The sequence below is a fragment of the Primulina tabacum genome, chromosome 3, assembly GCF_025594145.1.
Source record: "Primulina tabacum isolate GXHZ01 chromosome 3, ASM2559414v2, whole genome shotgun sequence".
Classification (NCBI taxonomy): Eukaryota; Viridiplantae; Streptophyta; class Magnoliopsida; order Lamiales; family Gesneriaceae; genus Primulina; species Primulina tabacum.
In genome coordinates this window covers 13,245,822-13,259,880 of record NC_134552.1, presented here as the reverse complement: position 1 = coordinate 13,259,880, position 14,059 = coordinate 13,245,822, and the positions used below count along the sequence as shown (strand labels likewise).

Sequence of the window (14,059 nt, the reverse complement as noted above, 5' to 3'; positions counted from 1 at the left end):
CGTGGGCTACTTGTTGTTAGGAATTCTTGCATCTTTCCCAAGCACGCTTTCACTCTGTGGTTTTGTGCTCTTGGCAAGTTATTTACTAGAGGGAAACTTCAACCTGAGATTCTATTTCTACATAAAGAGAGTGAGAAATGACAAAAACTTGTGTGAGACGGTCTCACATGTCGTATTTTTTGAGACGGATCACTTAATTGGGTCATCAATGAAAAATTATTACTTGTTATGCTAAGAGTATTACTTTTTATTGTGAATATCGGTAGGGTTGACCGGTCTCACAGATAAGATTCGTGAAATCGTCTCACAAAATACATACTCATTATAAATTTTGATAAACAGGGAATTCCCTTATCTATCTTAACTTTTATCTCCGTTCCAGACACTTACATTGAACATCTTCCTACCCAAGTTGGCATTTTTTCCACATTTTGAGGTATTTTTCTGTCGCCTTTCGCTCTCATGATAGATAGATAGAAACGGAAAACTATGGAGCTTTTGATTTTTTTTATTAGTGCAATAACTCAAGAAAAGTTTTTTCTTGGTGGAAATCAAATATTTTCGAGATTTATTGATCATTACAAAATAAATCCAACACTTGTAATTTTTCAGTTCTTTCTTTGAAGGTTTATGGGCATCAATCCATAGCTGCAACGGATTGTCGAATAAATTGTGAAAGAAAAGCATTATCGCAAAGATTCAAGTCAATAATATATTTTCCTTTATATTTTTTAAAGATAAAACCATATTCTCATATATATATATATATATATATATATATATATATATTGGAAATTTCAAGTAAATTTAAAGTTTGAATAAAAATTATGTCTCATGAATGTCGGAGTGTCTTTTGGCTTTTCACATTTTGAGTTAGTTGTGGCTCATTATTGTGGAAGTGTCTTTTGACTTTCCACATTTTTGAGTTAGTTGAAGAGTTTTGACTCTTCATATTCTTGAGTTAATGGCAAGATTAATTAAATCTTGCATGACTCTTGGTATGCATTTTGGTGCTTATAAATAGTGTGTTCATTTCCTCATTTAAAGCACATAAAAAATTTATCTCTTTCAAACACTCTCTTTCGTTACATATTGTTATCTTTCCATTTGGCCTCTGTTAAATTTTATTGATAAAATAAATGTACGTTTCCAGTTCGCCGTAGTAGTGTCACGTGCTAAGTCACTGCTGGTTGTTCCGTTGTATCCTGGAAAACAGATGTCCGCTGAGACCTCGAAACACATACCCGAAGAAGACGAATCTGTTTTAAAAAAATTGTACACGCTACATGTTTAATTTTGGTTTGGTTTTGCTTTCTTTTACACAATAGTCATACTGTAAACATCACTTGTTTCGGTTATTACTTTACCTCTACAAGTTCGTTTGTACGATTCTATTTTTAGCAATTTTTCTAACAATATATTATAATATAAACTTTGGCAATAGAAATTTGGATAATCCATGTTCTCATATATATATATATATATATATATATATCCTCCTGACCAAAATTCGCGACATTCATAAAAATTTCAAATATTGACTGATGTCAGAACACATTAAACGGCGGCGTTTGGCAACGCGACGTTACCGTCTTATGTCTCCTGATTCCCGGTACGCTGTTGGGTGGCACCATGGACCGAATCAGGGCGAAATTCAACCCCTTGAAGAACGGGTGGGTCTTCACTTCAGCTGCGCCCCGCTTCGACCCCAGCCTCCGGTCCGGATCCTTGTTCAGCAACCCGGATATCATCCCCCTGGCGTGCACTTCGCTCGCACCGCAGCGCCACCCGTCGGGGAACGCCAATGGTTGTTTTGTGATGTTACGCAGCGTGGCTTCGTTGTTCGCGCCACCGAATGGGGTCCGACCATAAATCATTTCGTAGATGAAGATGCCGAAAGCCCACCAATCAACGGCGTTCCCGTGGGGCCTACCGGTGGCCACCTCCGGCGCCACGTACTCATGGGTCCCCACGAAGGAGCTTGACCGGGCGTTGACTGGCTCAGCCACGAATACCCGGTTCGCGGCTATAGTCTGAATCTTTTTGGACCGGAAGAGCCGGTTCGAGATGCATGAGAATGGGGTGAGGTAGCGGGAGCCCTGTGCTGCCGCGGGTGAAGATAGAGAGTCGGGTGAGGAGTCAGGGTATTCCATGGCGGGGATTGCGTCGGAGCACAGGGAGAGATCAAAGTCCGTGAGCATAATGTGACCGTCGGATCTGACGAGCACATTTTCGGGCTTCAGATCTCTGTATATTATGCCCAACATATGAAGATACTCTAGTGCTACCAAAACTTCAGCTGCATAAAACCTGGGAAAAAAAGTACTGGATTTTTTAGCGAAAAGAAATAATTTTTTTAATGGATGGGTGAAAGAAAAACAGTTTCTGATTTCTTGGTGGAGACGATAAAGTGAAGAACCCGATGTGGTAAGTTCTGGTTTCAGATTTAAAGGAAGTGACTTAAACAAGAAAACCCGGATTTGGAAAATATTAAATAACAGGAAATTGCGGCTAAAATGGGTTAAATTTATTTAATCTTGTTTTCCCCTTCTTTCATATTTTTCGACCAAATTTCAATACAGTTGCAAAGTTCTTCATTCTTTACAAGAAATGAGGCAGGCACAGTGCATGTTTAAGAAAAGAACCTGCGTGAACAGTCTTATATAGCATAATCAAACAAAAGAACAGATGTATATCAGAATCATATCGAGTGCGAAAACTACATTATAATGACACAAGTCTCAACTTTTTTCAAACAGATTAGTACCTCGAATATATTTGGATTTATACAAGATGACAAAATAGAAGAGAATTAGAAATAATAATGTATTAATTAATTACCTTGTGGAGCTGATAGAGAAACGTTTCTGCGGCTGTTTGTGCCTCAAAGAATGCAAGTCCCCACCGGAGCAAAACTCCATCACCACGCAAGAGAAATTGGAGGCCTCAAATTCTGCGTTCAGAGTGGGCAGAAAAGGGTGGTCTAATAATCTCATGATCTTCCTTTCAGTCTCAGCTCTTTGGGTTTTCTTCTTCATAGCCAGCACTTCATTGTCCACCACTTTCATGGCGTAGAGCCGCCGCTCATCCCCTCCTCGGAGGCGGCAGAGATAAACTCTTCCGATGTCTCCACTGCCGATCTGCCGGATAAGGTTGAAGTCCCGGAAACTCAGCCCCGTCTTCGAACCAAAGGCTTGGAACGACGAGTCCGACGAGCGGTGGGGCTTCATTCCCGCTTGCTGCTCCGGAGAGCTCGTCGGAAGCTCGAAAGAAAGCCGGCTAAAGCTGGCGCAATGGCTTATAGTCGTGTCACTGCTCCTGGAGCTTTTGCTCGAGTAAAATCCTTGTGCGAAAATCATCTCATCCGAATTTCTGCGTGAGCCCACCATTTTCCTCGCGTTTGCATGCACAGTAAAAAGAAATGCATTCACCCAGTCAAAAATTTACAAAAAAAGGAACAATGGATCATTTACGAAATCGCTTTAGGAGTATCAATTAATCTTTCCTTCCCTAGAAGAGAAAAAAAAACAAGAAAATCAACACCACCACAGAAATACAACAATTCACGCTCTCCTAAACCCAAGAAAAACCAGAGATCAGAAAAATTAAAAACGGAGAGGCCCTTTAAAGAAAAAGCGTATAATGGTAGTAAATAAGAGCAACAGTGTTAAACAGAAACGTAGGGTTTCCGTACAGAAGACAATAATAACAAGGCTTTCAATTCCTGATCAATAGAAGCTCGTAGCTAGGTTATGGTTATGACTATGGCGAGACTGCTGGTAAGAAGGAAAGAAAAAATGGGCCGTTGAGGGGACTGTCATTGAATTTTAATGTGTAATAAAATGAAATAATAATAATAATAATAATATAATAATAATAATAATTCAATTAATAAAATAGTACTACTTCTGTCTCCTTTTTTGTCATATGGGCTACCACTTATTTATTGATTAATAATTTATTCAAGTACAGAAGCTCGTTTAAAATATTTAAGATTTCAACTACCTAGTTTGAATTCACATGCACGAAAATTTAAAATTTACACTTGGACGATTCCTCGAATCAACTTTATGAAGTTATTTGTTAACAGAGCAGGTCTCTTATGAAATGATCTAACGAATGTTTATTTATGAGACGTATCAATTTTTTCGATATTCACAATAAAAAGTAATATTTTTAGCATAAAAATTAATATTTTTTCATGGATGACCCAAATAAAAAATTAGTCTCACAAAATACGACATGTGAGACAAAATTGACCTTTAACATGCTGAATGGGACACTAAGATGTTAATTAATACTACTTATTTCATTCTCGTCAATGATATCTCAAATGTTAAAAAAGTGATGTATATGAAAAATCATACCGGCCATACATGAATGTATAAAATCAGGCCCTTAATTTATCCGTAATTAAGATTACATTTGTGGGACAATAACACAAAAAAATGAGTATCGATTACATTTGTGGGACAATAACACAAAAAAATTATTTTAATCAAGATTATTTAGATATATGAATTTGTATAATAAGACAAAAAATCGTATAAATTTGTAAAATAAAATTGTTTTTTCTCAAAATCTGTCCGAATAATGGGATATTTATTGCTCATAAATCTTATAATATATTGCGTGAATTTATATTTGTATTCATTAAAATATTAAAAATTACATATTTTAAATCATTTTTATAATATTATAAATTAAAAGGGTAATTTTAATTTACCGCAAGAGCTATGGTTAGCTGCGACAGAATGACGTATGCATCTTCGCACGTAGGGGAGGATTAAGGAGGGCCGAGATCCCTGACACGTGGCAACGGAGAAGGCTGTTGCTTGTGTTTTCGAGCTTCTAGGGTTGGACTCGGGACACGAAATTAACAGCCTTACATTTGAAATGACGAGATTGTCCCTATTGGCTATGGCGTGGTTGCTGTTTGATTGGGGTCGTACATTTTTGTAAATTTCGTGAACTAGAACTTGTGTGTGATCGATCACACATGCTGTAACTTGTAAATGTGCGTGTTTTCTATTCGAATTCTAATATATTGATGAATATCCAATACTTTGGATTCGAATTCTAATATTCAAGAATATGTGACTCGATCAAAATCGCCCTATCATCGAAAACAAAGATGAAGTCCTATATATATATTTTTTATTTAAGGTATTGATGATCCAAATAAGAGATACGTATCACAAATACGAACCGTGAGACTGTGTCACACACGTTTTTGTCAATATTTACATGGATCAGAAATTATAAACTGAAAATTTAGAAAAAGTTAATTATGTATTTTTGGTTTTTTGTATTGGAGAGAGAGAATCGTGTGTGTAACGAGACATATTGGATCGAATTTCATGGTGTTTTGTTTGGGCGGCCATTAATTCCCATGTGCTTTGTGTGGCGGTAAGACATTCAACTTTTAATGCACATCATTTGAAAGTGACACCTAAAAAAATATGCAAAGTTTTAAATGAATTAAATAAAGATAATATATGAATTTCGTTTGTTTTTTCAATAAATAAATCTATTTATTTCAAACATATGAAATATATTATTTTTAGAGAAAATATCAATCAAACATGATATAATAATACCTTCGACTATTTAGCTCAGATAATTTTATTCTTTCGGTAAAAAATGATTTCCATCAATTAAAATTAATTAATTTTTTTAAAAAAATTAATAGTTACTTAAATATAAAATATTCTAAGAAAATTGGGAATTTTTCTATAGTGGCAAGTGCCCACACTGTCCAATGTTAATCCAGAGTTTATATTAGGTCGGATGAGTTAATTTTAAAAATTAAAAGATTATAGAGTTTAAAATTTTAATATAAATATTAATAATCTTGATTCCGACGTTGGTTAAAATGCATATTAATTAATATTGCCAATGAAGAACTAAATAGGTACGGACGTGGATAATAGAGTATTATTTGGTATTCGTAGGATGTAATTTTTCCTGAGATGAGTCAATTTTTTTCAACATTTAATGTTTTTTTAGTGTTTCTCTTTATTATTTCATAAGATCGTTTTAGCGGTGATTAAATCAACTAGATGGACAAGTGATAAAGATTTAATACATAGTAGATTAGGTATAAGTTGAGTTAATTGCATAGTTTAATCAGTATTAAATTAAAAGCCTCCTCAACAATTTTATATGAGACGGTTTCACGAATCTTTATATGTGAGACGAGTCAATCCTACCGATATTCACAATAAAAAGTAATATTTTTCCATGAATGACTGAAATAAGAGATACGTCTCATAAAATACGACTCGTGAGACCGTCTCACACATGTTTTTGTCCAAACCATATTATATCACACAAGATGCAGTGTTTTGTAAACAAAAATAAAGAATGAATTTATTTTTTTCTTCAAAATTAAATTTTTGAAATTGAAATGATATAAAATAAAATAAAATAAAATATATTATATTATTTTAAAATTAGGTGACAAAACACAATACCAATATTCCCTCCGTTTTGACAAGCAGACAAGAGGACAAAATATGTTGTCCCATCGACAACACAGAGACACTGCTCGCATACAAAAAAAAAAAAAAATATATTAATTAACTGCGAAGTTTTGTACTGATTATGATTTTGGCAACATAATCACCAAACCAGAAGGAACTCAAAAATAAAAAAAATGGAATAGTTCTGGATATTATTATTTATCAGCAAAAAAAAAGTATTTCAAGAAAATGTTTGCGTTGTTCCAATGTTTGCTCGGAAGATGGCATGAATTATAATATGTTTGTCAATCTAAATCGTTAGATTTTGTCGATGATTTCTGCAAATCTTTCTGTGCTTTTATTTATTTTTTATTATGTTGTTCTTAGTTAAAAAAAAATAAAAATTTTGGCATTTTATAAATTATTATTGTTTAATATTTTGGTCCAATTGAGAAGAAGAGATCAGCAGTTCCCAATGCCAAGGAAAGTTGGCATATTGTCTCGACTGAAAGCTTACAATGTCTGTCATATCTTTTTTTTTTATTTTTAATCAAAATATTTTTTTATGGCATTCGATCTTATTCCAAAAATTTTGTGAGATAGATCTTCTATTATATTATATTTGATAAATATTATTTTTTATGCAAAAATATATTACTTATTATTATAAACATACACAAAATCGGCAATATTTTACGTCAACGAGCTAAAATCTCATACATCTATTCGAGTAAAGGAACCCTTAGTTTAGATAGAGCCATCTTTCTAAAGCCCGACCTAATGTATTAGGTCTTACAACATCCACAAATGTAGACTAGCATTATTCATTCATCTTATAATAGCTTTTTTTTTTTTAATCAATCAGGATCTTCTACATTTAAGGTCTTTTCGTTACGTCTTCTGACTTATGGTCTTTATATAGCATTCAGATCAAATGAATATATGAAACTAAAGAATAACAAATTATATATGGTTTTGTGATCATATTTATTGGTGTCAAAATTTTTATTGTATTCGGACGGCTGAATCCGAATAATTTACGATATGGAATTAGTTCTTGAAGTGTGTTGGGGGCTCGAATTAAGGGGATACAACGTATCTTATCCAACTGGGATGGACACACCAATAGATCATCGCCATCTCAGCAGCAATATTTCAGTGTATCCAACTCTAACGCCACGAGCTCTGTGTGGAGTTGTTTGAATTCCACTTACAATGCATATAACACTTGGCATCAGGAGATCTCCATCATTAAAATGGCTAGTACATGTGATGATGACTTCTCTGCCACAATTCAATGGGCTCAGGCCTCAAACGGGACCAGTAGTTTCCCCTGTCAAGAGCTTGGTAAGTCAAATATCCCTCAAGTTGGCGCTTAAGATTCGGAAATTTAATCTGGGACTGTATTCCAAGAGTCAAGACATGTGTTTTTGTTGCTTTTCCAGGTAGCGGTTCAACCCATTAAGCGCAGAGGGCAGGGAGCCTTGGGAGCTCGCTGTGACTTCATTGGCTCACCTACTAATTTGGTATGCTAGTTGGGATACTCTAAAATCTTAATGAATTCAAGAAAGTCGATAACTTTTTCACCCTTCTATTAGCTGAGATGAAATCAGTGACTTGGGTCTATTCCTATTCCTATTCCTTCCTACTACGCCAGTTTTATTGTAAGGTTATTATTTTTATTTTAACTGTCGGGAGTTGAAACAATTATCTTGTGCCTGATCAAAATGCAGATAATGGTGACAGCCACTAGTTTGATGTTGTTTGCGGTTAGGTTTGGGTTGGCTCCATCAGCGAACCGTAAAGCAACCGCGGGGTTGAAGCTGGAGGTGAGGGAATCCGGGCTGCAGACTGGTGATCCAGCGGGGTTCACGTTGGCTGATACATTGGCTTGTGGTGTTGTAGGCCACATTATTGGAGTTGGCATTGTACTTGGCCTCAAAGGCATTAGTTCCCTTTAAATTGCTTTTGTTTAGCAGAGATGTTTTATCTCGATATGTTTAACGGCCATGTGCATATTCATCAAGTCGACTCTTTATATTATTGCCAGTCATCGTTAATGGTGGAGATTCATATGTTACAAGAATAGGTCGCCCCCATTATTGCATTTCTTTCATATAAATGAAGTTTTTCTGTGGAATAAAAACGGCATTTCACTGGGCGTTTCAAGATTTAATCAAACATATTGAAGATGATCGTGAAAAGCTGACATGCTTTGATAGGATAACGTATAGGCACTTTTAACTTCAACGAAATTAGGACAAGTCGAGTGGTTCAATGCGCAACTCAACTCCTCTTGCACATTGGTTAAACATCAATAAAAAAACTACCTGATTTCCACAAGTTGCTCCTTCTCAGGATATTGTATTTATTTCACCCCTTACTGTTCTAATGCAATCTGGCCACCAAGAATCGCCTCAAAGCAATGAACATAAGCTTTTGAATAGTCTGTTAGCACACGAAATACATTTGGGAGCCTAGTCTGTAAATTGTTCAGAATCAAGGCTTGAGTCGCTTTGACACAATTTACATACTTGGCTTTCTGCTCATCCGCTAATGTCTTGAGAGCTTCAACTTTGGCGCGCCTACTCAACAAAGGATGCTTAGATGTGGTCACAGAGTTTACTTCTCCAAGAGAGAAGCTTCCCTCAAACCTAAACTCGACTTCTGAAAGGGAATTGAGTTCTCTTTCCAATTTCCGCCCAAGTTTTTCAGATCTCTTGCGCATGTTGTATTCTTCTTGCTGCTTTAAGACTATGGTTTCAACCGCAGATATCAGGCCCTTGATGGTTTCAGACACTATCTGTAGATGAAAAATGGGAAAACAAATTAACCAAGTTAGAAAGTTGACAGGTGGCTCAAGATTTAATCAAACAAGTTACCTTATCGTGTAAATTATTGAGTTGGTTCAGCCATTCTCCGAGAAGGGCATCCAATTTTAAAGAGTTATCACTCTGCGGAGTCCCGATATTTGCAAGGCAGCTGGTAAGTTCGGTCCATTTTTTTAGGGTACCTACATATTCTCGCTGGAATTTTACCAGTTTGCAGAAGCTGTTGTACCAAGAAGTGACCTCTGTATGGAGCTGAGCTGCAGCCTGCAGATGGTATTCAGAAGTAGGTTCGATGTATTGCTGATCTGCTAGATGGATCAGCTGCTGAGATATATGACTCTGGACTTGATGACACTTGTGCATTGTGTGCCACATATGCATCAATCTGTATAAAAAGAAACACAGTGACGATTCGAACTTAGTGGCGTATAGATCAAAAGACCAGGAGCAAGTATTCAGGGTGATTCAAAATCTGAAACCGGCCATCACGGGACATATAAATTGGAGATTAATTTTAAAAACTCAAGCACATGGAAGATGACCCAGCAATAATTTTTATAGTTCAATACACCCCCCCACTCATGTGCAATGAAGTATGAAAATTAGATTTATAAAAAATTATATATCATGGGATATTAGACAAGCATAGTTTTTACTTCAACAATCTCGACTCGAGGGAAAACAAGTGAGGCTTCAATTTTATTTAAATATCTCCTAATATAAGCTCTTTCCCCTTAATTTGATCTTTCTGACCATGCAAGAAAACCGTTAGATACTCCATATAAACAAATTCTTCCAATTTTTTTAGGCCTATGCACTTTCAAAGGTTGTCTAGGCTATCAATTAAATACATTCAAGACACATAAAATTCAACAACTTGAGAGTTTACCCTGAAGCTAGCGCAACAATCTGTGGGTGCAGCTCCTCATTTATAAGTTTTGATATAGTTGAGTAAGACCCATTGATCGATTCTTGCGTAGATAAAATATACGACTCCAAACTTTCAACGGTTAGCCGAGTTTTCTCTGCCTTGACCCAATCATGGTCTTCCTCTTGTCTCTGTAGCAGCAAAGATTTTCTCCCAAACTCCACCTTGGCATTCACCTCCTCCTTTAAAAAATATAAAAGCACGGTTGCCTTTAAATTTGTGGAAAAAAATAAGTTATGGACATAATAACACACTTGTTACTTTCTCAAGGTTTACTTAGACAAACATGGGAATCCGTTTTATAAGCTAAATCTGTAAGGCTTTCTTTCTAAATCTGTAAATCATATTCCTTATAACAAAGATAATGCTATTTCTTGGTTATGTACTCATACTTTATTTTCAGCCCAATTACCTTAACATCCTTATGGAGCTTCTGCTCCTCGGAATAAAGCTTCTGGAGGGTGGTGCAATGAGCTCCAGGTTTACAGGGTTCATTAGGTTCAGAGAAAAGTTCGGCTTCTCTTGAGGATTGAAGTGATTTAAGGGACCAACTCCAAGTTAGAGCACGGAAAACTCTTGTTGAATTGCTTCTCTTTCCTGAAAATATAGATGGTGTAAGCACCCAAAATGTCATATCTATACAAATTTGGTTCCAAGAGAATAAATCGATTTCCATAATTAGTTAAAACCTAGATTAAAAGACGATGTTCCATTTCAAACTAACACAAGAAATGCTGTAAAAGAGGAATTTTTTCAGTAAGTAGGGCATGCTTTCCTCGACCTCACACAGGGAACATCAATATCATCATCAGGTCGAGCACAAAAGAAAAAAAAGGAACTCATGCATTTGAAAAAATGCCACCATTGGAAAGTTGGATGGGATAAAAACAGATAAGATGCGAGGAAATTTGACAAAATCATAGAGGAAAAAACACCATGACAGACAAATTTGCAAGATATGTCTAGTTTAAGAGATCAAAAACCATGAAGGGAAAAAACAAATAGTTTGCTCCGATTAAGAGGGAAAAAGTAGTTAACTCTTGTTCTCTTTTATGCCGTTATAACGGAAAGAATCACTCGTATTGATATCTATAACAACAGCTATATTCTTCACAGAGCCAGATGCTTTAAGGAAATATTCATCCAAATCCTTAACAATACTGCTCAAGGTCTTGTTATTCCTCCAAACCACCATACCCATATCAGCCGTGTCTTTAGCATGCCAGCTCATCATTGAGGAATTTTCACCAGCGAGTTCAACCCTCTGCTGTTTCACGGGAATCAGATCAATTTCTTTAGTCGCGTCAAAGGCTGCTTCCTCATCTTCGTCTATAAATTCAGTATTTGTCTCAGCCCAGTTCTCATCCTCTTGTTCCATTGCTTCACTTTGTTTATCACATTGGGGTGATGAGGGACCAAAAGGGTCCCAATAATCCCAGGAAGAACCGGTAGGTAGAGGTGGTGGAGTGTGATTTTTATCCTCCTCGATTTCTATTATTTCTTCTTCCACTGCAGAATGAGCCTTCGGGTGTTTATTCTTAAGCTTCCTTAAATCAGGGCTGAATGGAGGTGGTGGTGGAGGTGCAGGAGGCAAAGGAGGAGGAGGGGGGGCTGGAGGGGAAGGAGGAAATGCAAAATCAGAAGTGTTTTCCTCAAGTTCCAGTGATTCGGATTCGGTAAACTGTCTAAGGGTCGCTCCAGTATTTTTTAGCGATCTTAAGTACACCAACAGGGCATCAGCAAATTCTTTTCTGCATCCCAACAACTGTTTCATAAGCCTCTTCCTCTCCCTGCAAATCTTCACCCGCTCTTCCCTATCAATTCTTGATGCAACACAACCCATATTTTTAAATCTGAATGTGCTACTGAAGTATCGTAGCAGATGCTGAACGCTGAAGAATAATCCTTCAACATTTACCGCTCCTTGCAGAATCTACACCATAATCTTCATATTCTTGAGGATAAACATCACATTTCATTGTCTAGAGGACAACTTGAAATGCTGCTTCAGCCCAGTAAAATCAAATATACAAGTGATCCACACAGCAATAGTGCTCTGAGAGAAGCATGGAACGGTATTCCTAAGACTAAATCCTAAGAACCACTCTGACACTGCACAGAGAGAAATACATGACGCGCTCAAAGAAGCATGGAAACGGTGTGCTAAAAACCTAAGACTAACTCCTCAGAACTACTCTGGCACCACGCAGCACGAATAGCGTTTACAAATTCAAGAACTGAAAGTGCATAAATGTCCTAAATAACCCACTTCAAAAACTCTACCAATCTCGCAGACCCATAAAAGATCTGAAGTCCTTCGGATATTCGTCAGCTAGTACCCAAAATCTGCAGAATTCAATAGGGATATAAATCAGAAAACAACACTATCAAAACAAAAACCCATTAGCCTTTTCACTTTGAGCCCATAGTCGGCAAATGAAACGCAATTCGACACCCGTAAAATAATAACAGAAACTTTCAGCATGAAACAAAGCCTATCTCCAGATAAAAACAGCCAAACAAGTTCTCTTCTTTTGTTTCAGAAATTATAAACTTAGCTGTCAAAACACACAGTACAAAAACTTTTGAACAAATTATATTCTTTAAAGTACAATTTTTTTCCTCAAAAAGGTCACAAATATTACCGATGATACATCATTCTCCGCTTTTAAGAACCAAACAGATGACAGCTAGAAAACAATGGTGTTGACATGGAAGCCAGAGACAACCAAAAAATTACAAAAATAGCGCATAATGGAGAAAAAAGAAAAAAAAAACACTGCAGAGCATAAAAATATAAGCTTGAAAAAAGAAAATCAGAGGTTTCACAGGATTTACTCGACTATGGTTCCTTTAAACAGACCATGGCAAGAAAGAAGCTGAAGAATATACAAGATTGACAAATGTGAAAAGGGAAGAGCTCCACAGCCACGACTCCTCCATTCCCAGGTGCAGCCCGAGGAAGAATCCTAAGCAAAAGGGACTCGCTTTTTGAAAAACTAAAGTTTTTTCTACTTTACACCATCTTTTATTAAGACGTTGCGGTCAGAATATTACTTCCTATTAATAAATTGGTATTACTATGCATTCCTTTTCAACTTATTTTCCTCAAAAAAATTGGAACTTGTGAACTATACACCATTAATGCTTTTTATATTTAACAGCTCATCGTCTACATCCAAATCGTTTCAAATATATATTTCAGTTTACCATTTTCATTTTGAATTTGCATTAGTAGTGGAAATGACTTTTAAAATTCATAACAGTGTCTTTTTAACCATCAGCAATTAATCCATTAATAGGCTTGTCAAATTGGGTTAGGCTCGTCAGGACGGCCCACCCGTTTGTGTTGCGGGCCAAGACGAGGCGGGCCTAAACGGGGTATAATTTTATATTTTTAAGTTTTATATAAAAATTCATATTTCTTCCTTCTTTTTTCTCTTGCGCCGGCCTCTATCACTCTGATAAAATCTTTATGTTTCTATTTTTTTTTGAAGATGTTATGCTTTCCAGTATGCTCCCTTTTCTCTAATGTTTAACTCAAACTAATCCAAAATTATCGAAATAATATAGTAAATAAAGTAATTATGTGTATTGTTGAAAACATAATATTTTCTAAAATTTACAACCATCTGTTTCCTCGACTTTATGTTATTTTCCAATTTTTCTCACTTTTTAGTACATTTGTACGATGAAATTTTGTGTGAATTAGAATAAGCACTTTACATTTTATGGATTATGTTGATTGTTGTATGTTTTCGATGTCTTATTTCAATGTTTTTAAATATTTTATGAAACTATTTGACATAAATATATTTTTCTTATATATTTACTGT

General features: G+C 35.9%; 3 protein-coding genes across 6 annotated transcripts; 1 reads left to right on the top strand and 2 right to left on the bottom strand.

The window, feature by feature from the left end:
• Positions 1-1,458: 1,458 nt before the first annotated feature.
• Positions 1,459-3,830, bottom strand: LOC142540544 (protein kinase PINOID-like). Its single transcript, XM_075646786.1, has 2 exons — positions 2,842-3,830; positions 1,459-2,310 (listed from the first exon to the last, which is right to left on the bottom strand). The coding sequence occupies exons 1-2, from the start codon at positions 3,387-3,389 to the stop codon at positions 1,548-1,550; spliced, it is 1,311 nt and encodes a 436-aa protein (XP_075502901.1). The 5' UTR covers positions 3,390-3,830; the 3' UTR covers positions 1,459-1,547.
• Positions 3,831-7,603: 3,773 nt separating this feature from the next.
• LOC142540543 (photosystem I reaction center subunit psaK, chloroplastic-like) lies at positions 7,604-8,550 on the top strand. The gene is made up of 3 exons (XM_075646785.1): positions 7,604-7,811; positions 7,910-7,990; positions 8,198-8,550. Exons 1-3 carry the CDS (start codon positions 7,680-7,682, stop codon positions 8,423-8,425), a joined length of 441 nt encoding a protein of 146 aa, XP_075502900.1. The 5' UTR covers positions 7,604-7,679; the 3' UTR covers positions 8,426-8,550.
• An 86-nt stretch (positions 8,551-8,636) lies between these two features.
• LOC142540542 (protein ALTERED PHOSPHATE STARVATION RESPONSE 1-like) lies at positions 8,637-13,249 on the bottom strand. 4 transcript variants are annotated; one of them, XM_075646783.1, is made up of 6 exons: positions 13,116-13,249; positions 11,262-12,569; positions 10,636-10,820; positions 10,185-10,405; positions 9,347-9,680; positions 8,637-9,267 (listed from the first exon to the last, which is right to left on the bottom strand). In XM_075646783.1, exons 2-6 carry the CDS (start codon positions 12,064-12,066, stop codon positions 8,845-8,847), a joined length of 1,968 nt encoding a protein of 655 aa, XP_075502898.1. In that variant the 5' UTR covers positions 12,067-12,569; positions 13,116-13,249; the 3' UTR covers positions 8,637-8,844. The 4 variants fall into 4 exon arrangements, with proteins under 4 accessions (XP_075502898.1, XP_075502896.1, XP_075502897.1 ...); XM_075646781.1 differs by having other exon boundaries at positions 13,062-13,241; XM_075646782.1 differs by having other exon boundaries at positions 13,087-13,240.
• Between the last annotated feature and the right edge of the window lie 810 nt (positions 13,250-14,059).

Excerpts from the sequence above, each read along its gene's own strand:
- LOC142540544 (XM_075646786.1), bottom strand. The coding sequence starts at position 3,389 with ATGGTGGGCTCACGCAGAAATTCGGATGAGATGATTTTCGCACAAGGA. Across the intron at positions 2,311-2,841 it reads TTCTCTATCAGCTCCACAAG|GTTTTATGCAGCTGAAGTTT; the intron begins GTAATTAATTAA and ends TTTTTTTCCCAG.
- LOC142540543 (XM_075646785.1), top strand. The coding sequence starts at position 7,680 with ATGCATATAACACTTGGCATCAGGAGATCTCCATCATTAAAATGGCTA. Across the intron at positions 7,812-7,909 it reads TTTCCCCTGTCAAGAGCTTG|GTAGCGGTTCAACCCATTAA; the intron begins GTAAGTCAAATA and ends TTGCTTTTCCAG. Across the intron at positions 7,991-8,197 it reads TTGGCTCACCTACTAATTTG|ATAATGGTGACAGCCACTAG; the intron begins GTATGCTAGTTG and ends ATCAAAATGCAG.
- LOC142540542 (XM_075646783.1), bottom strand. The coding sequence starts at position 12,066 with ATGGGTTGTGTTGCATCAAGAATTGATAGGGAAGAGCGGGTGAAGATT. Across the intron at positions 10,406-10,635 it reads AGCTCCATAAGGATGTTAAG|GAGGAGGTGAATGCCAAGGT; the intron begins GTAATTGGGCTG and ends TATTTTTTAAAG. Across the intron at positions 9,268-9,346 it reads TCAATAATTTACACGATAAG|ATAGTGTCTGAAACCATCAA; the intron begins GTAACTTGTTTG and ends TTTCATCTACAG.